At 37.0% G+C, this 22,981-nt stretch overlaps 1 protein-coding gene across 3 annotated transcripts in view; it reads left to right on the top strand.

Annotated features, from left to right (window-relative positions):
- The window catches only part of KIDINS220 (kinase D interacting substrate 220), a 75,098-nt gene extending 52,987 nt beyond the window's left edge, over positions 1-22,111 (top strand). For all 3 annotated transcript variants that reach the window (XM_063425186.1, XM_063425199.1, XM_063425191.1), the window contains 7 exons: positions 146-324; positions 3,364-3,590; positions 7,749-7,859; positions 14,735-14,881; positions 16,600-16,698; positions 17,563-17,811; positions 19,718-22,111. In XM_063425186.1, the coding sequence (XP_063281256.1) occupies positions 146-324; positions 3,364-3,590; positions 7,749-7,859; positions 14,735-14,881; positions 16,600-16,698; positions 17,563-17,811; positions 19,718-20,986 (2,281 nt within the window). In that variant the 3' untranslated portion in view covers positions 20,987-22,111. The remainder of the gene's footprint in view (positions 1-145; positions 325-3,363; positions 3,591-7,748; positions 7,860-14,734; positions 14,882-16,599; positions 16,699-17,562; positions 17,812-19,717) is intronic.
- The last annotated feature ends 870 nt before the right edge of the window (positions 22,112-22,981 follow it).

Here is a 22,981-nt window from a genome sequence, read left to right on the forward strand (position 1 = left end):
CAGCTCTTTATGGGTTCTCTTATTTTTCAGAGAACAGAGAGGATGGATGCAAGTGTCCTAGTATTTCACCCTAGAATATTACTTTATAAACTGAAGTCATACTCTAATGAATATGGTTTATGATGTATCTAATTTCACCCCCCAGAATTTCAAAGAATATTCCCACAACTAAAGATGTTGAACCTCTACTTGAAATTGATGGAGATATACGGAACTTTGAAGTATTTTTATCCTCACGAGCACCTGTCCTTGTTGCACGTGATGTAAGAACCTTTTTGCCTTGTACAGTGAACTTGGATCCCAAGCTACGAGAAATCATTGCAGGCAAGTATGCTTTCAAATAAATGGAAAATGACAAATCTATTATTTATTGTAAGTGGAGCTACTTGGCATGTCACATGGAACACTCATTTTCTCATCAAATCATACCTTCAGTTTGTCTGATTTGAATTCAGTAAGAGGCCATTCAGTTTCACTTAATAGTTTTGCTGTAACAGCCAGACCATCCTAGACTAAAACTTCTCTTTTGGAGGGTGAAGTCCACTGTTCTTTCTTTGCATTACACTTTAGGAGATGGAGGAAACCAACACACACAACACTATTTTAGTAGAAGAGATGCAAGTTGACTTCAGATCTTTGTTAACAATTTTGAAAATACATCCAAAATCCTGTAGAAATGAAGTCAGTGAAACAAAGTCTTCTCCAGGCTGAAGAACCCCAACTTTGTCAGCCTTTCCTCCTAGGAGAGTTGTTCCTTAGACACTTGTAATGGCTTAGGTTGGAAGGGACCTTAAAGATGATCTAGTTCCAAACCCCCTGCCATGTGCAGGGACACCTTTCACTATACCAGGTTACTCAGAACCCCATTCAACCTGATCTTGATCCCTTCCAGTGTTGGGGCATCTGTAAGTTCTCTGGTCAACCTGCTCCAGTACCTCGCCACTGTCATGGTAAAGAATTTCTTCCTAACATCTAACCTAAGCCTACTCTCTGGTTTGAAGCCATTCCCCCTTGTCACTACATGTCCCTGTAAATAGTTTTTCTCCGCCTTTCTTGTAGGCTCTCTCTGGGTGCTGGAAGGCAGCAATTAGGTCACCCCAAAGTCTTCTCTGAAAAATCCCAATTCTCTCAGCCTTTCTTCATGGGAGACGTGTTCCATGCCTCATCAGTCATCTTTGTGGCCTCCTCTGAAGTTGCTCAAATACATTGATGTCTTTCCTCTGCTGGGGACCCCAGAGCTGATGCAGCCCTGCAGGTGGGGTCTCACCAGAGCAGAGCAGAGAGGCAGAATCCACTCCCTGACCTGCTGCCCACACTGCTTTGGATGCAGCCCAGGACACTTTTGGCTTTTTGAGGTACAAGGGCACATGGCTGGGCCAAGCCCAGCCTCTCATCTACCAGCACCCCCAAATCCTTTTCAGCAGGGTTCCTCTGCATTTGTTCATCCCCCAGCATGTAGTGTTACTGAGGGTTGACCCAACCCAAGTGATCTTATTAAACCTCCTGAGATTCCCATAGGTCCCCTTCTTGAGCTTGTCCAGGTCCCTCTGGATGGCATCCCATCCCTCAAGTGTCACTGCACCACTCAGCTTGGTGTCATCTGCAGACGGGCTGAGGATGCATTCATCCTGAATAACTGGTTCCAGTACAGACCTGAGGGACACCACTTGTCACTGATGTCTGTTGGGACTCTAAGCCATTGACCACTACCCTCTGGATGCAATTGTCCACACCCAATTTCTTATCTGTGTAACAGTCTTCCCATCAAATGCATCTCCAATGTAGAGAGAAGGATATTGTGGGGGACTACATGAAAAGCTTTGTAGAAGTCCAGATAGGTGATATCTGTAGCACTTCCCTTGTCCACTGATTGCAGTCACTCCATCACAGGAGGCCACAGGGTTGATCAGGCAGGATTGCCCTGTGTTGAAGCTGTTGCTGCCTGTCTTGAATCACCTCTGTCCTCCATGTACCTTAGCAGAACTTCTCAGAGGATCTGTTCCATGATCTTCAGAGGCACAGAGGTGAGGCTGTGACAGGCTGCTGGTTCCTAGGGTCCTCCTTGCTACTGTTTTTAAGAGTTTGCAATCTCCATCTCTTGATGTCGAGGGCAACCTCTCCTCACCTCCTTCCTCTCCTGTCCCATTGGAACAACCTGCAGCCATCAATAGTTGCACTCCAGTCATAGGACATCCACCAAGTTTCTGGAATGGCAGCCAGGTCACAGCATTCTAGCAGCTTCCAGCTCCTCCTGCTAGCTGCCCGCTCTGTGTGCACTGGGTGGAGGCACCTCAGCTGGGCTGTCAGCTGTGTCACCTTCTTAGAGGAACACCCTTTCATTCCTTTGAAGTATTTCAGTGGTTTCCTGTTGGTTTCTGTTACCTCGGGAGTTCCTGGCTGATCTCCATATGACTTTCAGTGGAGAAATTTTTGCTGATGTCCAGCATGAATGTCCCCTGGCACAGGTGCCTTTTGCCTGTTGTGGGGAGAATACAGGGTCCCCTGGATCTTAGCTTTTTTCTGGTGGCTGTTCTGTCTCAGGGAGGCCAGAGCATGATTCCTCTGACTCTCTCATGCTTCTTAATCTTTCTGCTTACTTAACTCTGCCACCAGGCTGGACCAGAGTTGTCTGCCTGGTCATATCTCACCCAGCTGTTGTTTCTACTGCCATCTGACACTGGTGACAGGCTCTGGCCCCTCCCCACAGCCTGAGACCCAGATGGGAGCTCTGTTTGTGTTGTCACATTTCTGGTGAGTGCAGAGGACTGTAGGTTTGTGCCTTGTGGATGCCATATCTGAGCTCCTTCTGAGAGGATGATGACCACCAAGGGAGCTCACCTCATGGGCAGGGTGACTACACCTTTCCTGCACCCCTGACTGCACAAACTCCCTGGGCTGAGGCTTTTTGGGGACCCTTGGTTCTTTGGCAACACCCAGGTTTCTGTAGCACCTGCTGTGAGTGCATTGACAGCCCCTAGTGGATCAGAAGAGGCCCCTGTGTGCTGGAATTTGTTACTCTGCCATGGCACAGACCAGCCTTGGAGCAGCTTCTCTTGGAGATGACTGTTAGGTTCCTTTATGCCACATTCAAAAAAAACCATCTAAATGTTTAGAGAAATTTAGTATGCTACATAAGTTTATGTAATAAACCATCCTAACTTTCCTAAAGACTCCTGTGTAGATATGATCATCAAGAGAAATCAACCAAATCCAGCTGAAATTTGACCTGCTTGATGTTCTACTTGATGAGTTCTGATTGGAGTTAAACATACAAAAATGTACTGTAGTGAGTTGGCAAACAAATAAAAAAATTTCCAAACGCTTCAAGTAAAATCTTATTCTTGTTACCAATTTATTTTTCAGACGTTCGTGCTGCAAGAGATCAGATGAATATTGGAGGACTTCCTTATCCCACCTTGCCTTTGCATGAGGCACCTGCTAGAACAACATCTCTGTTCAGTCAGCCTTCCTCAGCTTGCTCTTCCACAACCTCTTTCAATGGGCCTTTCAATAGTGGAGTTTTATCCCCACAGCCTCACAGCAGTTACTATAGTGGTATGACAGGACCTCAGCATCCGTTTTACAATCGGGTAAATAATCGAGATCCAATTAACATTCTTCTGATTTAGGCTGGTAATGCTGCAGATGTCATCTATTAAATATTAAAATGCCCATGCAAGTTTTATTTAGGAGTGGAGAAAAGTCCAAAGGCTGACAAATTTTGCAGTAATGTTTAGTCACTGTTGTCTGGGGACAAAATATGGTAAATGGCATCAGAAAAACAAGTTACAAAGGGGAAACAATAATTTTGAGACACTGCTCAGTTGTAGGGTATTGCAGGTTTTTCTGTTTGGTTTTCTTTTTTCTTTTGGGTGGAGGATAAACTGTGCTCAGTTGTTCACATGCTCACAGACGTTGAAAGGGATCGCATATTTTTTTGGTGACTTTTGTTAAAACATACAGAAACTCAAGTGGGGAGATAAATTATAATGTCTGAATGTCTGTCTTCCCTTTTGTCTCTTTTTAAAGTTATTCCATGATCTTTTCCCTAAGCTGGTGTTGTACTAGTTTAAAGGAATTAACATGAATTGCATAAAACATACATTTTTGAGCTATTTGTGGGCCTCAGAAAACATAGTCCCGGCAATGGCTCACTGAAAATTGAATGAAGTGCTTTACTGTATAGTCAGAGAGAGTCTAAGCTTTCTGGTTTTGTGGGATGTGTTCAGTATTTTTAAACTTTATTTTTCACTTTTTTTTTTTTTCTGCAGTACTATAATGAAAAAACCACAGAGAGCTGATATAAGTCATCGCTTACTTCTATATACAGGAAATAGCCTCAACATTAAGTAGATTTGACTGTAGATAAACATATAACCTATTAAGCTGAAAAATAAATTGAGTTATTCCTAAATCAGTGTTTGTTAACTTAAGGCAAAAAAAAAAGTATATGTAGGCCAGAACTTTTAAAGTTATCTATTCTAAAATTATTCTTATATACCTTCAAGACAGTGACAGTATGTTGTTTTGTTGAAAATAACATAAAATAACATATTTTGAAGTAGTCCAACACGGATAAATGCTTGACACATGAATATTTATGCTGATACCAACTCAGACTAGTCCAAGTAGCTGTTTCATTGGAAACTTTCATTCATGGAAACCCTGTTTTTGTGTCTGTTTTGCCCTGTTTTGTGTTACTGTACATGACAAGATTTAAAGTCAGGGATGATAAACTGTTGAAACGTGTATGGGGGTTTTGGCTCCAATAAACATTAGGGAAATAATTATTGGTGAGTCATAAGCTGTTCTTACAAAGAGTTTATTTGTTCATTTGTGTTAAGGGTTACAGATGTGCTTACTTTTTTGCCTGCTGAAGACTAAAATACTTCAATTTTGACCTTTCTCACTGGAATTTTATACTGCCCTTCTAAAGTATAATTGTTTTTAGTGTGTCACTTAATAAATATTGTCAGAGAACTGTATTCATTACTTTGGACTCATAAAGGAACTGTCATGAACACCACATACTGAGATAAGTGATGAGAAGCTTTTAAAAGTAGAAAATTAATCCTGAAAAACTGTTTCCTTCAGCATTTTCAGTCATATTTAATTTCCCAGGTTTTTGTAAAAATGGTGTTTAAAAAAAAGAATAGCAAGTGAAGAATAGACTCTGCCCAGTAGAAGTTTCTGAGAGAGGTCTTGGATGCTGGTGTGACACAACACAATGGATTCAGATACTTATGTGGAAATGGCCGGATTTTATTCAAAAACATCCTCAGTTCTGGGGATATGTACTTTATTCTGACTAGTAAATTGTTCCTGTCCTGTTGTCTTCAAGCATTCATTTATTCTAAAGGAAAACGAAAACCCCCTTGAGCTGTTGGGGAAAACACTCTTTATTTTTGGAAAATATGTTTGGTTTTTTTATTAGGTATGTTTCTTCTTTTTTCTTTAGATTCTCCTATGTTACGGACCTTGGACTTCCTGTGATGTAATCTGTTAGTTTTTGGTTTAAAACCCAGTTCTCCCTCTAGTTAGCTGTAAAGGGAAGATTATGGTCCCATTTAGAAGCTTTTCAATTTAGCACTCTGGCTCTCAGTATAGGGCTAAACTGGACATGTACCACTGTCTAATGGCCTGGCTGAAAGCTGAATTCAAGTTCAGCGTCTCAAAATTGCTGCTGTCATGGATCATTGTGGAGATGATGTTTCTTATAGGGAAGGTCAGAGCAGTAGGCAGGTCTAATTGGGATTTCCTGGGTAGGAACAAGAAATTATGGTATTATATGGTATGAATACTTTTTTTTTTTTTTTTTTTTTTCTTCACAAAAGAGGAGAAAATTCTTTGATGTCTGGAAAAAATGATGTTTTGCTACATCCATTAAGCTTTGTAGGCTATCTGCAGAACTGAAGAGCAATTCTGCACTGGTTCATGCCCAATATATATTTATATTGATCTCATGTTTTCATGATAACCTGTATTGTACTTCAAATGAAGTAGTGCTTGGCCTGTAATGGAGAATTAATCCCGCAGCTGGGAAACAGTGGAGTAGCTGAAATGTGCTGAGGGGTTGATTAGAAGTTATGAGAGGATTGTGGGATAATTGCCTTAGTGGACAGATTTTTCCATTGCTTTGTAGCTGGTATCATGCAAGCAGCAAGCTCCCTGTGTGTTTCAGAGAAGAGGCTCTGCAGTGAGAGCCGGGCACTTGAATGCAGTTTGATCATTAAGCATTTCATGCTTGGGGGTTTTCCACATGGTTTAAGCTATCAGTGGAAGACTGAGGCATTAAATTATTCTGTGATGTTTTCTGGAAATTAATCTCTCTTTTAAAAAAACCTTTGTATTATTTGTAGAAGGTGCCTTATGACAGTGGAATAGTTCTAATTCAGTGAACTTTCCTGCATCATTCTATACTAGCCAAATAATATATAAGACAAAGGCTAGGTAACCAAACTTCCCCCTTCAGACTAATGGTTACAGTGAATATTGGGTAACTTCCTATGTTGGAAGAGCATATAAAATTTTTGTGATAATTGTGTGAAAGTGCTCAGAATCTACCTCTAGCAGCTAAGAATATGGAACCATTTTTATTTTTCATAAAGAACTTGGAGCTGTAGCATATGTTGTCTACATAAATTATATACTCAGAAATTAAGCATGAATTTCTCAGTTCATTTAGAGCTGCTTCTGAATGCAGAAGTTTTTAGGTCCTTATTGGCAGATCTAAAGTGGAATATTTCAACAAATTTTACTCCTTCCTCATAGATTCTCCCTTGAGTCAGAGAATTATTTACTCTATACTGGATTTGGTGCTGTAGCCTAATCAGAATCCTGTCATGTGCAGAAACACAAATCAGATAATATGTTCTTTTCTAAAGTATCAGGATAATACAATTTTGAAAATGCTACACATAGAAAGATCGGAAATTAGTAATACAGCCATTGTTTTGAGATTTCTTTTAGGTTTTTATGGTGTTTTGCTATTTTTTACTTGTTTTTATTTTATTTTGTTTTATTTTATTTTGGAAGTTTTATTAAGAACTGGACAATGAGATGAAAGGAATGAGTGCTTTAATTCTGCTTTTCCTAAAGTCTAAATTAACACTGTCCCTTAAAATGGTATTTGTATTGAACAATATGCATTAATGTATTTCTAGCTAAACAAAGCTGCAATACTGTCTGCTATAATCATCTATTCATAAGTTTATAAAATCTAGTGTTTGTGGAACCCCCCAGATTGAGTGCCACAAATATGGGAAGTTCTAGTGATGCTGTTATGTATCACATTTTTTGTTTATTTAGTACAATTGTCTTGGCTATTATGAATACCTCAAAGTTTTACTGAGCATCTGATTTTTAGTTTAGAAGGTCAGAGAGTGAAATTGTCAGAATTATTGTTAAATTATCCTTTTCCCATATTGCAAACAGATGTTAGAGTGTAGCTACCAAACCCATTCTGACTCTGTTCCTCCAGAAAACTGTACCAGAGCACCCATTGGCTCGGAGGAAGAAAAGGGGGTCATTTGCTGAGGGATTTTGAAGAACTCACTCCAGAGCTTTTGATTGAATTCTGTTCAATGGTTCAATGCAAAAATTAAAGAAAGCTCTTAGTAATTGCTCTTTTCTACTTTCTGAAATTCAACTTGAGGATGTGTTTTGTTGTAATGATTTTTATTTTATTATTACATTTTGATTTGTGTAATTGTTTGTCCCTTTTTTGTTACACCTTTTTTTTTCCATAGCCATTCTTTGCCCCATATCTTTACATGCCAAGGTATTACCCTGGCAGTTCTCATCTCATCTCACGTCCACCACTAAAAACGAGTTTGTCCAGAGATCAGAACAATGGCCTAGTAAGTATTTTGAAGGGTAATTCAAATACTAACCTAGACAATAAATATAGCGAGTAATGAAAATGAAGGTTATTAATGATAATTTTCTGTTAGACAAGTATAAGCTTTATATTAGAAATATTTTAAGCAAAGATGTTATTAACATGTAATGTAAATGTATTTTGTTTTAACTTTTGAAATTCCTTACAGAGGAAAACCAGTTCTAGCATCCACATATAAAGATTAGAGGAGAATGACCTGTGATACTGGCAAAAAATAAATTAATGAAAATGCCAACTGTAGTACCAAAATAGATGTAGTGATATAAGAAAATGAGTGCTACTTGTAAATTTATGTTCATTTTTTTAAAATAATACAAATTCTTTGTATCTGGAGAAGATAAAATTCTATCCTTTAATGTTGTAAAGAATGCTAGAAACTGGAAGATCTGAAAGAATGTTAAAAGAAATATTTTTAATATTTAACTAAAACAAAATACATTTATCTTAAATGTTTTTGCAAGTATATATAATTCAACTTTACCCATTAGAAGGGCAAAACTAGCAGACTTTTCTAACTTCCTATAGAATAATAAATTTCCTTTTTAACAGTATTTATTTTACTGACAGATGGCTGTTCAAATGGAATTATGAACTAAGGAAAGAAAAAAAAGTAAAAGCCTCACTTGTTGATCGTGTTAATTCTAGGGTATTGATACAATGAGCAAGGCTGTTAAAAGATGGTAAAATCTTTAATCACTTAGAGAAATAAATGTGTTTCTATTGAATTATGTACTATTATGAGATTATTCTCATTCACTGTTTACTTCATAATTTTTGTTGAGCCCTTGATCATTTTTACCCAAACCATAATATTTTGTTGTTGTTAGGATGTTATCAAGGAGGATGCTGATGAGGGGCTTCCTTCACCCACAGACCCCTCAATGGTAAATGAGTAGTCATGTGGTGTGGAAATTTTAGCATCTCATTGCTTTTTCAGCAGTAATGAGTCTGCATTAATCATAACTGCAGTTCACTAACACTGCATCAGTGGCTTTGGTGGGCAAATAGAGTAGTTGAAAACTAATGTAGTTCGTGAATGAATTTCAAAGCTAATATTTCACTTGTAAGACATACTCTATTTTCCCCTGTAGTTTTCCCCTTGCCTTTCTCAGTAGCTGTGGTGAGCTTTCAGTAAAGTGTCGTGGTAGCTAAACAGAGTGTAGAATGAAAGCTGGTCATTCAGTGTTTAAGTTTTAGAAGTAATTGTGTTTTTCTGCTTCCATCAACTCTCTCGCCCAAACCCTACTTCTTTAGTTGGTGACATAAAACTATTGCAGGTAACACAGTATAAGGCAGCTCTGATAGAAATGGAAGAATAAAACATTGCTGGTCATAAGCTTATTCTCGAGTCAGAATGTTAACAGTTACCTTTTCTATGTCTTGTTTTGTTTTATCCTCAGTATTCATACTTAGCATTTGATCTTTTTTGTATATGTTTTAACTCTAATTATGGTAATTGTGATTTATACCAAAACAAAGAGTTTAATGTGACTGTCATGATTCTCTTAATATTTGCTGCCAATAGTTGTTGGCAACAATTATAGTTTGATTGCATTTACTTTTTCTTTTAGTATATCATTGCAAAAATGTTTTTCTACTATTGTGCAATGAAAAAAACCAAACTCCACACAAACTCCAAACTGTACATAACTTTCACTGAGAAACTATGTACATACAGTGCAATGGAAAAGGTACACTAAATTTCTCTCTCCCAAGTCATTTGCTACCTTGTGTGAAGGGATGACTTTAGAGTAATTTTTCCTTTGGAAATGCCATCCTTGTGTTTGATTCTTTATCTCAATATCTCATTCTCTTCCCAAACCTTTGAGACTTGTCAGTGCAAGGAGAATTAAGGACTTTTTCAAAAGTATTAGTGTGATGGCTGAAGAGTGTCCCTGTGAGTGTGAGAAGGGACATAAGCCTGGAAAAGTGGGATTTAGTCTTGGGGCAAAGTAGTGAATGAGTTCCAGCAGCAGAACTGGAACTGGGTGCTCGTCTGCTTGCTGCTGAGTGTATATCTTAGAGCACATTTAGGTGCAGCTTCAAACAGCAGTTTAAAAGACTCCTATAAGTTAAGTAACCTATTGCCTCTAAGTAAGAAAATACAGGAATTAAAGCATTAAAAAAACCCCCTTCCTTGGAGATAATGATAATGGAAGATTTGGTTAAATCTGTTTTTTAATTTAATTTGTACTATTGTGAGTCTGTAATGCAGTATATCAGATCATACATTTTCTAAGACTTAGCAGTGTCTAACCTATGGTGTAAATCTAAAACTCTGAATTTTTTTTAAAGTCTCTTGGGAACTTGACAAGAAGGTTGTTAGTCAGGATATGGTATGTGATGTTTTATCATGGTTTCATCTACTCTAAATCCACTTCTTTTGTCAACTTTATTGAATTTTCTATGAAAGAAAACAATATTATATTTGTGTTATGTGCTACAATTATCTGTAGATGATGGGTACAATAATTTCATCCAGCTATTTAGGTAGCTCTTAATTGATGGGTCGTTGCTACTGTATAAGTGATCCAACTTATTAAATGGTTTGGTGCACGCAAAGTAATTAAATAAACTAAAAAAATCTGCACAAAGTAGTTAATGAACACCAAGATGTGTAATTGGTTTGGTGATTGAAAACAAGAGGAGCATGTAGAATCAAAATTGTCTTTCATACTAAACTGGCAAGGAGCCAAGAATGCTGCAACTCCTGTGTAAAATAGAGACTAATCATTGTTTTGAATGTTGGAGTCATAACAGGGTGAAAAAACAGGATTACTCAGGAGTACAATTCTTTTTTTCATACAGATCATAATTTCTGTTTATTTCATGAGTTGACAGAGCTGTTAGGAGGCTCTTACGTGATCTAGTTATGGGTCTGCTGTTCTTGTCAGTCTGATGTTGGAAGTTCTGAAATTCCAGACCATCATCACATCTGTATAAGTCTAGGTCAGCTTAGTAGAAATCAGGAATATTTTGGGTATAGTCATCCTGTATCAAAAATTTTGCTTCAGCCACCTTCTGTACTGAGATTCTGTTGCTGATGATAAGACTTGTCTATCTCAGACCATAGTTCACTGTTCTTTGCTGAATGGATCAAAACACAGATGTCAAACTGGTAAGTTGACCAAATACCTTCTATTTAGTTGTATCAGCATGAAGGTGCATTGCAAATTTTAGGTTATCAGCTTGAATCACTAATGAAAATAGTCTTAAGATGCTGGCCTTTGACATCTGTGATGGAGACAAACATGCATTTCTGCTGGTTTTACTGTACAAATGCTTATTTCTGAATAACTTCAAAAACTTCTAGAGTGCCCTTTTGAAGAGTTTGAAGGTGGATTGCAGTGTTACCAGTCATGGAATGGTAACATGGAATGGTTCACAGAATCCCTTTTTTATATTAGGAATCAAGCTAGCATTAGCAGTGCTTATCTGTCATAAATTTGATTTTGTGCTTTAGTTTGCATTGTTAATTTTGACTTCTTAGGAAGTAACTTGTTCCAACGTAATTACTTTTTAAAATACATTTTTTCATACTGCACTGAATATATAATCCCTTAAGACGTAGTATGTGTGCTTTGAATGAAGACTAACGTGGCCCAGAGCATGTGGTATAGATAAACACAGAGTACTTCTTAACAAACTGGAAGTACTTTTCAAAAGTTTGAGCATGAATTAAAATGTGTATGGCATCGGAGTTTTCTTATGGATTTTCCAGTGCTTTTGTGTAGCATTTTTGTGCTTTGAATATATTTGCTTAGAAGAAATAACTTTTCTGTTCTGTGGGTGGTGCTGGTTTGTTTCTGGGGCTTTTTCAGGGGGATGGGGGCGAGGGGAGTTGGCAGGTTTGGTTAGATAGAAGTTTGACAAGTTATTTGAGGTACATTGTTTAGTATAATGTGATCTTGAAATGGCAGGAGAATGTTTTTCATTAAAAGGAGGATTTTCTGTCAGAAACATAATTTAAAACCTTTATGCAAAACAGAATATAGCAAGTATTTTTTTTACAAATGCAAAACAGAATAGTCTGCTCGTAAAAATAGTATTTGTATAGCATACCCTAAATGTATATTTTTAAGACCTATTTTAAAAGTTTCATCACATTATGAAAATATCCTGTGTCTATCCTAACCCTGATTTCCTCTGTTTACTTCAAAGCATGTTATCTGTATGTTCAACCTTCGTGATGTCACTTAAGCTGTTTCTTTTTGTCCTTTTCTCAAAGCTGTGTAAGTCTGAGTTAAACAAAAACAGACAGGTACAGCCACTTTCTGTGAATTCACATTCACTTGTTTCAGAGTCATTCCAGAAGCTCTCATACTGGTGCTCCATGCTGGGCTGTCTGTAAACTAATGCTCATTACTAGCCTTGAGGTTTGTTTTGACAAGCTGCTTTTAGCTTTTGCATGGCAAATACTTTTCAGACTAATGTTCTGTAAGCATCTCTAACAAAACCACTAAGGCTGAAAAATGTGTCAGTTTAAGTACAGTTTTAATTCACTTACATGATGACAATATCCCTAAAGCTATTACATTACTTATTCTTCAGAGAGTGCTTTTCATAAAGAATGATTTGGATTAATGTGCATGTATTTCAAACAGTTCACACTTTAACAAAAATAGTCTAAATATTTCAGCTTTTATGTATCCTTTTTATACACTCAAAGCAAAATTTCTAAACAAGGTGTTAACGCGTGCAGAAAGAATTACTTGTCCTTGATTGTTAGAAAAATATTTTGATCTGAACGAGAATCTGTCAAATGAGAAGCATTTAAAACTTTTCTTCATTTATTTCTGGGTATATCATAGATAACGTATTTAATAGATTCTGAGAACAAAGGCAATTGCTAACACATGTTGCTTAAGGATCATTTATTTTAGTAGCGCCACAATGTAATTTTAGCTATAACAGTTTCTTTTATTTTAATTGATAAGCCTTCTTTCAAAAAATAATTAAGATTTGAATTAACTTAGTATGTTGTCTTTATTGATGTATTATCTAACTCATGCCAATAGTAAATAGTGTGTTTATGAGGAAATAATGGATAAAGCTGGTATTCTGAAGAAAGACCCACAGTGATTTCTTAAAGAGGAAAATTTAAGATGTATCTAAAAGTCGTATATGATAACTAGATTACGGGTGAAGCTTCATTCTGTCATTTTCATCATTTTGATGGTTGACTTATATCCTTGACATGATACAGATTTAAAATGTGCTAAAAATTAGGCAAAATCAAGACCTAAAATTTGTCCTTTATGTGCCTTTATGATAACTAATTAGGTATTGCAGGCACCTAATTAGAGTGGCATTGCAGAATCTGAAAAGTAGCTGGCATGTCCTCTAAAGGAATACCAAGCCCCAGCTGAGTGCCTAGACTGGAGTGGAATTAAAATGTTTAATTTTTCTGCAGTAATTTTGGTAGATTGCCTTCCCAGAAAATGGGATATAACTGTTGTTTGTTTATTATCCATTTGACATGACATTAAAAAAATTAGGAATGGTTAAAGAAACAAAGATTGGTGACCCAGCTATTTCAAGGTGTGTGAACTGCCAGATTCAAATTCCCCACAACTCCCAGTAGTGTTCCCAAATGAAGCTGATAGTTACACAGATTAAGTCCATTTCAAGGACACCTAGTGGAGAATTTTGGGGGAATTACATGTAATATCATCTAAACTTTGAAACTTAGAGTAGCTTGGATGGGGAGTGTGCCAAGCTCCTCAGATCAGGATATCTTTGATAACAGTAAGTCAGAAATAACTCGGAGGTAGTAGATAATGGGGTTTTGGATTGCTGCCTTGGAATTACTAGTTGAATGAAGTCTTTGTAAATATCCTGGTTTAGATAACTCAGATAAGGTTAATGGAATTCTTTGTAATAACTCTTGGTTTTCATAGGCAATATATTGGGATCTAGTAATTTATATTAACTCGGAAAGATTCAACACCTTCAAAGTAATTAAATAAAAATGGGAGACAATATTACAACTCCAGAACCAGTTTTCATTGGTGATTTGAGAAATATAATAAAACTTGATTAACTGGATAGTCAAAATGCACTTTTACATCCCAGGGTTTGTGCATGTGATGGTGACCTCGGAAGCTTAGAAGCTCTTTTGCATCCTCCCAAAATGAGCTGTTTGGTGCACAGTCTACAATGCTGAACCCAAAACTTCATGTTCTGAAATAAGGGAGGATGCAACCTCTCTCACAAGTAGAGAGCATACAAATATTTTCTGAATGATAGAACTGATTCTGATTTTAATTTTAGGAATTTGGAATCACTAGTGTAACTGTGCGTAAGTTCCCATCCAGGTTTTTTTCCTATGTGGTTTTTTTTTTTGAAAGGACATACTGCCTTAATATTCTGTCTACCTGCAGATGCATTTGTTTTCCACCCTTTCTTTGAAATGCTGAGAAACTAGCAGCATTAACAGGACAACTCTTGTGTTACAGAGCAGAACCTCAAAACCAAACTAACTTCTAAAGTTAGGGGAAAACTTGTGAGTGAAACAGCATTGTAAATTGATTAATCTGTACTTAATATTTCTGATTTTTATGTTTCTTTTCTTAAAATTATGTAAGAAGGTTATTTTGTCACAAAGGCAGAACTCAAGATGCTGGGTTTTTTTCTCCTATAAATACATAAAATGAATGTTTCCCAATATATAGATATTCTGATAGTAATTAAAAATGCCTGTGCATTTTTATTCTCATCTCTTAATTTTAAAATGTAGTTGAACACAGCTTGATTTGTGTTAGTGTGTGTTGTGAATTTCTGGGTGTACTGAGTCCTGGAACAAGTCTCATGTGCACGTTTTCTCATTTACAGGGAGCAGGAGCAGGCACAGGGTCAGCCACAGGAGTATCCCACGTGTCTCTGAGCACAATGAGTGTGGAAGCCGTGTGTGAGAAGCTAAAGCAGATAGATGGCCTGGACCAGAGCATGCTGCCTCAGTACTCTGCAACTATAAAAAAGGTATCAGCTGAATTGCATTTATGTGTTTAGTTCCTAAACATGGAGATACACAAGGAAAGGAAAATATTTAGTTGCCTCTTTTCTTGAAAATGTTTATTTAAACACATCAGTTGTTAAAATAAGACCCTAAGTTCTGTGCATGACAAGTTTGGAGGACATTTTAATACAATACATTCGTTTTTCAGAGAAAATGCTTGCTGTTGAAAAGGACAAACAGTCAGAAATATAAATGCTGATGAGACTGGTTAATCTGAGAAAAGAAGCAAGAAAAATGTTTTCAAAATTGCCACATGTAATAAAAAAATAAAAAGGGTTGCAAATGTGTTCTATATCTAGGTAGCAATATCCCTTTCTTTTTTCTCTGTGAGAAATTGGCACATCTCTCCTCTTGTAAGTTAGTGGTGAAGATGGTTCCATTTCTTTGTCACAGTCCACACTATTTGCTTCAGAAAAAGGTCACTGTGTTTTTCTGCCTCTTCTCTTTTCTGCGATAGGTACAGAAATCCAGAATTATTTTTTGCTCTTTAACTTTTTTGTCACCATTCTGTGTGCTCTTTTTTACAAAGAAGGAGAAAATATGAAGGTTGTCATTAGTCAGTGTTTTTGCTGAGCTCGCCTTGTCCTGGAACCTATCGTATCTAAATAACAGGGGAAGGATGTTGATTCAAGGAGTATTATGACAGATTTATCATAGAAAGCTCCAGCAAAGTTACTTAAAGCAAGAAGTAGGATGTTAGATTGCAGGTCATTAAGTGAAGCTGCAGTTGCTTCCGTTGCTCCAGAGTGCAAAAAGAATGTGCTCATCAGTTATCTCTAATGAGATTCCTCTTATTTGTATTCTTGCATTTTTACAAGGAATATCTTGTAAAAAAGAAGGATGAAAATGGCTCAGCCTGGTCTTTTTCCTGGTTTTACTAAGACCATCTGCTGGGATATGGGAACAAAACCATTGAGATCCCTAAGACATGATTCCTCTTTTACATTCTGTCCATACACTGATACATGGTATAAAAATACCTCTTTTGTTATGTAATGAAAATGATTCTGTGTTGAATTTGGTGCTTTTGGAAGTTAAACACTATACAAACATGCCGAATGTAAGGAATCACCTTTCTAGAATATAGATGTTGTTTGAACACTTCTGTGTTGATCTCTGATGATGAACATTGGAAAGAAGTCTAATCTTCTGTCCCTGGGTATTTCTGATGATGGGAGGAATGTAAGCTTGTTTTATGTACAGAGAGAACTTAATGAAGGTACTACTTGATCTTAGATGCCTCAAGCCAGGGGTCAGATGCTGCCTGGGACTTCATTCTCAGATTATCTTCAAATGCTTGGGTGTCTGCAGTCCATTTGTATTCTGAGTTGGAGAAATTGAAGCAGATTAATGTGGCTTATTGTCCCTGAAATTTTCCACCATCTATGTGTTGTTTCCTTGTCTGTATGTAGGACACGATCGTATTGCCTTTCATATACACATTTTTAATGGGTTTAATATTTCCATTTTTTCCATGACACATAGCTCTTTCTTGTACATCAGCAATTATCACTGAATATACTTCTATAAAACGGTTATTATATAGAATTGGACTTAATAGTGGCTTTGGGAAATTTCACTAGTAGTTTGCATCCAGCTTTACCTCCACCTTTTTAGTCTGTTACTGGCATGCCGTAAGTCTTGTATCCATAATTTACATTATTTCGTTTTATTGTTCTAGGCAAATATAAATGGCCGTGTCTTGGCTCAGTGCAACATTGATGAACTGAAAAAAGAAATGAATATGAATTTTGGTGACTGGCACCTGTTCAGGAGCATGGTAAGACCTTCTGTTCAGCATTCAGGTCATCCTAAATTAGTCTTTTTGAATATGAATATTTTTTCTTTCTGGTTGCTTTGTTGTTATCATCATCTTTAAGTTTGTAAGTACTGTCTTAAGGCATGAATGCATCTGCTGTTTTATTACTTTGACTTTATGTCTTAAGCACTAAGGAATAACTGTTTGCCTATGGATTTGCATCTTGATTGTGAACTCTGAAGTTTTGCCTCCTTTTTTGAGGGTATCTGTTTTTTCCTGTATGGGTTCCCTTTTCAAATTTACCTATTTTAATGAAATGGTCAGAACTGAACTCTGTTTTAAATCTCTGTTCTGCTGTTGAAGTTAGCCAGGAAATTCAAAGTATGCGTAATAATAAGTGCAAGGAATTGGGCAGCCAGGCTGTTAACAGTGAGGGTTACACATTGCAGAGACCTGAGTTTTCTCTAAAGTATTTTTAGACTATTGCCAGTTTTCTTTCTTGAAATAACAGTATGTCTCTCAACTGTAAGTCAGTCTTGAAAGCACTGAGAATTACATGATGAAATTCATTGTTAGATACAAAGCATTTGGTTTTGCTTTAAAATGTGTAATGTATCACTTACTAGTTTTACAAGAATTTAAGTATTTTTGTGGCATATGAGTTCTTTCAAGAGTTCAAGCAGTAATAAGAATAATTTGTAAATACAAAAGAATTATTAAATTATTTTTCTTTGTACTTTTCCGTGGTCAAAACTGCATATACAGGTACACTTTTACAGCTGTGGATTCCTTGTCCCTATTTTTAAAGGAATTCTTGTTTATCAATTTTTATAACTTCTTCTATTTATGTAATTACCTTTAAACTGTCTCTCTTTGCATGTTAAGATACTTGAAATGAGAAATTCAGAAAATCAGGCTGCTCAGGAAGATGCCCGTGGAGCGACGGAGCACGGCACCGCTGCGATTCCTCACAGCGACCTCACTCGCCGTCCCGGCCACAACACCGAGCTGCCCCACACTGAGCTGACTGGTCTCGCTGGCCAAGCTCCCTACACACTGAACTTCAGCTTTGAGGAACTCAACACTATTGGTCTTGATGAAGCTCCTCCACGCCATAGTAACTTAAGTTGGCAGGTATTTAATAGAGAAATGTATTCTGCTTGCTTACCTGTATGGAAAAGAGGGGTTTTCCAGTCTTGGATATAGACAAGTCAAGAAATAAATCTCTAGGACAGTTGAGATGCTTTCTGTTCTCAGTGTTGGTAAAGCCTAGTTCTACAGAGACATAAACTCTAAGCATGCTCTGACTTGAAGTCTTTAGTCCTTGCCATCTGAAAATTATTCATCTGTTCCAGTAATCATTCTTCATGACAAAAAAACTAAAGCTATCATGGTTTTCTCATCCAGCTTAGGGTGGTATCTTCCAAGGCTTCTGTATCTTTGTATTATTCAGGCTTTGTGTATTAAATATTTTAGCTATGTGCTAACCAGAGGTTAGCTCATTCAACAAATATATTTGTTAGGTTTTTGAAAATAGACAACTGGAGTGCTCCATGACATCAGATCCTTGTCCTTACAATGCCTAACCTGTTCATAGATTCCAGAACTGACATCCTTCTCCAGCTGTGGTTTCTGCCATAGGTTGTGGTCAGTTTTTTTCTGCTTCTTATGAGACCACCTGAAGTGTTGGGTTTTCATTTGTCTGTCCTTAAGACAAATCTGTTGGTGGCTAAGAAGTAGTTAGAATTAAAAATAAAAAAAGAAACAACCAACCCAGTGGAGTGAACCCTTTTCATCTCTAAAAGTAAATGATAAAATCTTGAAGGTGCAACAAAATAAAAAGACACCCGAAATTCCTAACTATAGGTGACACTTTTAATAATCAACATTGTCATAGTGGGTTTGGGATATATATCCCAGAGACAGATTTCTATCCCAGATACTGCTGAGTGTGTGCATGCACGCTCGCGTATGTTTGTAGGATATTCTTGTATTCTGCCTGTTTGTAGGATATTCTGCCCGTTTCCGTGGAGTATCAATGTGTGCTTTTTCTAGACCAAAGTGGCATTACACATTTGATATATTTGATGTCAAATACATCAAATAAATAGTGTTTCTGATGCCTATATAGTTATCTGAAGTTGAATCAAAGGAGTGAGAAAGGTACTTTGTCCTTAAGAAAACATTAGAATTCACCTGTTAGAATTTTTTAAGTCAATACTGATTAGTACTGCAGCTTCTCTGTTGTGGTGAGTTGACCCTGGCTGGATTCCAGGTACCCACCAAAGCTTCTTTATCACTGCCCTCCTCAGCTGGGTAGGGGAGAGGAAATATAATGGACAATTAGGAAATATGTGGGACATGATAAGGGATAAGGGAGAGATCACTCATCAGGGATCATCATTGGCAAGACAGACTGCACTTGGGGAAATTAGTTTAATATGTTACCAATCAAATCAGAGTAGGGTAGTGAGAAATAAAACCGAATTCTAAAAGCAGACATGAGAGTGAAGAGGGTTATGTTTGTCAGAAAACTGCTTTTTCTGAAATCAGATGTATGCAATGGAATTTTGCCAGGATATATTGAAGTGTGTATGGTGGGGGTCTTTTGAGAGATGTTCAACATTTAGATGAATTCTTACTGTATTTCTAATATAAAATGCAAATTTTGTGAATGTGTGAAATGTCTTAGAAAAGCCCATCTTGACATACAAATCCAGTTTTTATAGCTATATACTCAAAAGAGTTAGTCTCAAATGCACTGGATAAAATGCTTGTTTTGTGGAAATTTTCCATTATAGGAACCAACAATAAGAACATTTTCTAAGTTTAGTTTGTGTGTGTGATTCCATATATATGTTTATAGTAAGCATATTTGAATTATAGTGTTTACAGTTTCACTTGCATAATCTTATTTGCAGCAACAAAATGAATAAGTACATATTTAATACTCTGAGTTATTTCATTTAAGAAGATTGATAAAAGTAAAAATAAATAGTTCATTTAACTGTTACCTTTCTCTCTTCTTTTTTTTTTCCAGTCACAAACTCGTAGAACTCCAAGTCTTTCAAGTCTTAACTCCCAGGATTCTAGTATTGAAATATCAAAGCTTACAGACAAGGTGCAGGCAGAGTACAGAGATGCATATAGAGAGTATATTGCTCAAATGTCACAGTTAGAAGGAGGTGCCAGTTCTACCACAGTAAGTGGGAGGTCTTCCCCTCATAGCTCAAGTGCTTTCTATATGGGCCAGAGCACGTCAGGGGGCTCCCTGCACTCCAGTGCAGAACAGGAAAAAGGAAAAGATGCTGAACAGAAACAAGATGATGGAAGAAAGTCCTTTTTGCTGAAGAGAAATGATGTTGATTACAGTACTTCAGGTGTTTCTACTAATGATGCATCTCCTTTGGATCCTATTACTGAAGAAGATGAAAAATCTGATCAGTCTGGTTCCAAGCTTCTCCCAGGAAAGAAGTCCTTGGAAAGAACAAGTATTTTCCAGGCTGCAGATTTAAAGCTTAAGGGAGTTACTCTCCGGTATCAGAAACTTCCCAGTGATGAAGATGAATCAGGGACTGAAGAATCAGATAATACTCCGCTTCTCAAGGAAGGTAAAGATAAGAAAACAGATATCAAAATAGAGAAGCAGCCCAAATCTCCAGAACATGGTTCTGAACCTATTAGAACCTTCATCAAAGCAAAGGAGTATTTGACAGATGCCCTTTTGGATAAGAAAGATTCGTCTGACTCTGGTGTAAGATCCAACGAAAGTTCTCCAAATCATTCCCTCCACAATGAAGGAGCAGATGATTCACAGCTCGAAAAGGCAAATCTCATTGAGCTTGAAGATGACAGTCACAGTGCAAAAAGAGGAATTCCACACAGCCTTAGTGGCCTTCAAGATCCAGCTGTGGTTCGCATGTCTATTTGCTCAGAAGATAAGAAGAGCCCTTCTGAAAGCAGCCTGATAGCAAGTAGCCCCGAAGAGAGCTGGCCAGCCTGCCAGAAAGTCTATAATTTAAACAGAACCCCTAGTACAGTCACCTTAAATAACAACAGTGCTCCAAGCAATCGAGGTAATCAAAATTTTGAAGAAATACAAGGTATCAGAGATCCATCTCAAATTATCCTGCACCCTGGCTCAGGCTCCAATTCCACTGCAGTTCAGAATGAGAACCTGAAGACGGTTGCTCACAAGCGAGGCCAGCGTTCAAGCTATACCAGGCTTTCAAAAGATTCATCGGAGCTCCACACCGTTGCAGCCTCAGAGGGCGCTGGTTTTGGAGAAGAGAGAGAGAGTATCCTGTGAGAAGCAGCCAGGTTAAAAAGAGTATGCTCATGAATTGTAGCTTGGAATCCTTTGCCAGTCTGTGGTTATATTAATCTCTCTAGTTCAAGCTTTCAATATTGTAAAAGAAGGCCTAGATTATTGTCAGTCATTTTCTCTGAAAGGAGGAGTAATTTTTACAAGAAGCAAACTACTTCAGACCTTCCCCATATACAAAAGCAGTAGTTATCAGCATGGCAAATCAGTTCTTTGTTAAAACACTGTGCAAAGGTTTGGTCGGGGCAGATTTTACAGAGGTATGGTTTAATTATGAAAAGTACAAGGTGATTTTGCTTTTCTCTTGGGATATGTATTACTTATCCCATCTAAGCATTCCGTTAATTCTCCATATTCACAAGTAAAGTTAATACTGTCCATTCTTGTCATTTGATGTACAAGATGCCCAAACATTGAATATTACAATCTGTGACACCCTTACCAAACTTTGCATTAATTTATGAATTAATGTGTGCTACACAAATTACATATGTGGAAATTTGAGTGTTAAGGTACTTGTTTGGCTATATGTATGCTTTTGCTCTCTGTATGTTCAGTAGTTACTGTTAAATTTGTGAACTTTGGGTAGAACGGTGGTAAGGTTTGTAAGGAATGTTGTTTTGATGTGTCCCTGGAATTGGCAGTTATTTATAAGGTAATACTTTATCATTGACTTAGTGGATCCGTTATTTATTATAGGTACGCAATTTTGCTGTCACTGAATAGATGGTCTCAGTAGATGCAACCACCACATTAAAATATTGTAAGGATAAAGTATGAATATGATGTTTGAATTTATGAAGCCTTTGTGGCTGTGCATGGTTTTTCCTTGGTACAGTGTTTATCATTTGCTTCTGAAAAGAAAAATAAGCAGTGTTTGCCATTTTAAAACTAATGCATACCTTTTGGAATCTTGTCAAAGCTGTACTCCAGCTTCTTTATTTCTGAAGTACAGTGTTTGCAGATATTTTTTGTCATCTAAGTAATGTACCTGAATGGTGTTATAGCAAATACTTGTGCTGTCCAGTGATCTCTGCATGGTTTTGAGGAAGAATTGTTCAAGCTAGAGTCTGCTAGTAGAAAGAAAATAAAAAATAATTTGTCATGTTGGGATTGTGTCCAAATTTCTTTTTATTTGCAGTATGTTGTTTCTTCACTTGATAAAAATGTTAAATTCATGTTGTTATGGTTAAAGTACTTCCCAGATTATATTTTTTAGAATGCATTAAAACAATATAATTTTTAATATAATACTAAATAAATATAAAAATGCATTTGATAAATGAAATTGCCAAAGCAGACATTTCTAAATGAAGTGCTGTGAGCTGCAGAGAAGTGGACACCTCTCACTTGTCCGGAGCAGTATTCCTGCTGTTTTGGCAGTCACGTGTGCTGGTAACTCTGCACAGCTTTGCTTGTGTCCCAGTGCATCTCCTACTAGATGCTTCCCAAGGGACCTTGTGGCCTTGGCCTTTGTTTTCCAAATCTGGAGGATGCATTTCTATGCCAGAGTCAACAGAAATGTTTCTGCCTTTATCTAGACTCTGATTTTTCATTCCATGGATGACTTATACATGACAGCACTGGAGATGTGACCTGTATATTTCTGGATTTGGTTGGTGTGTTATTTGGTTGAATTAAAAATTAAAATTTACTCATCAGTGTTACAGAAGTACTGGAAACTTGTGTGTACTATTAGAGTAATAGTTCAGCCAAAGCCTTCCAAAACACAATAAGAAGTTCCCAGTGCCTGTGTAGCTTCATAATACTTTGCCAAGGCTTTGGGAACAGTTTTTTGGGTTGGGTTCTTAGTCTTAAAAATAAGAGTACATTACTTTGGTCTCAGACATTTTTGGGATGTAAAAGCTTTTGACAGAAACATAATTATTTTGTAAGAGAAGACAAGTGTAGCCTTCTTCATTTAGACATAGAGTATTGACAAAAGATACCAATTATTTTGAATCATTTTTTCTTAACTCC

The sequence above is a fragment of the Prinia subflava genome, chromosome 2 (genome assembly GCF_021018805.1).
Source record: "Prinia subflava isolate CZ2003 ecotype Zambia chromosome 2, Cam_Psub_1.2, whole genome shotgun sequence".
Taxonomy (NCBI): Eukaryota; Metazoa; Chordata; class Aves; order Passeriformes; family Cisticolidae; genus Prinia; species Prinia subflava.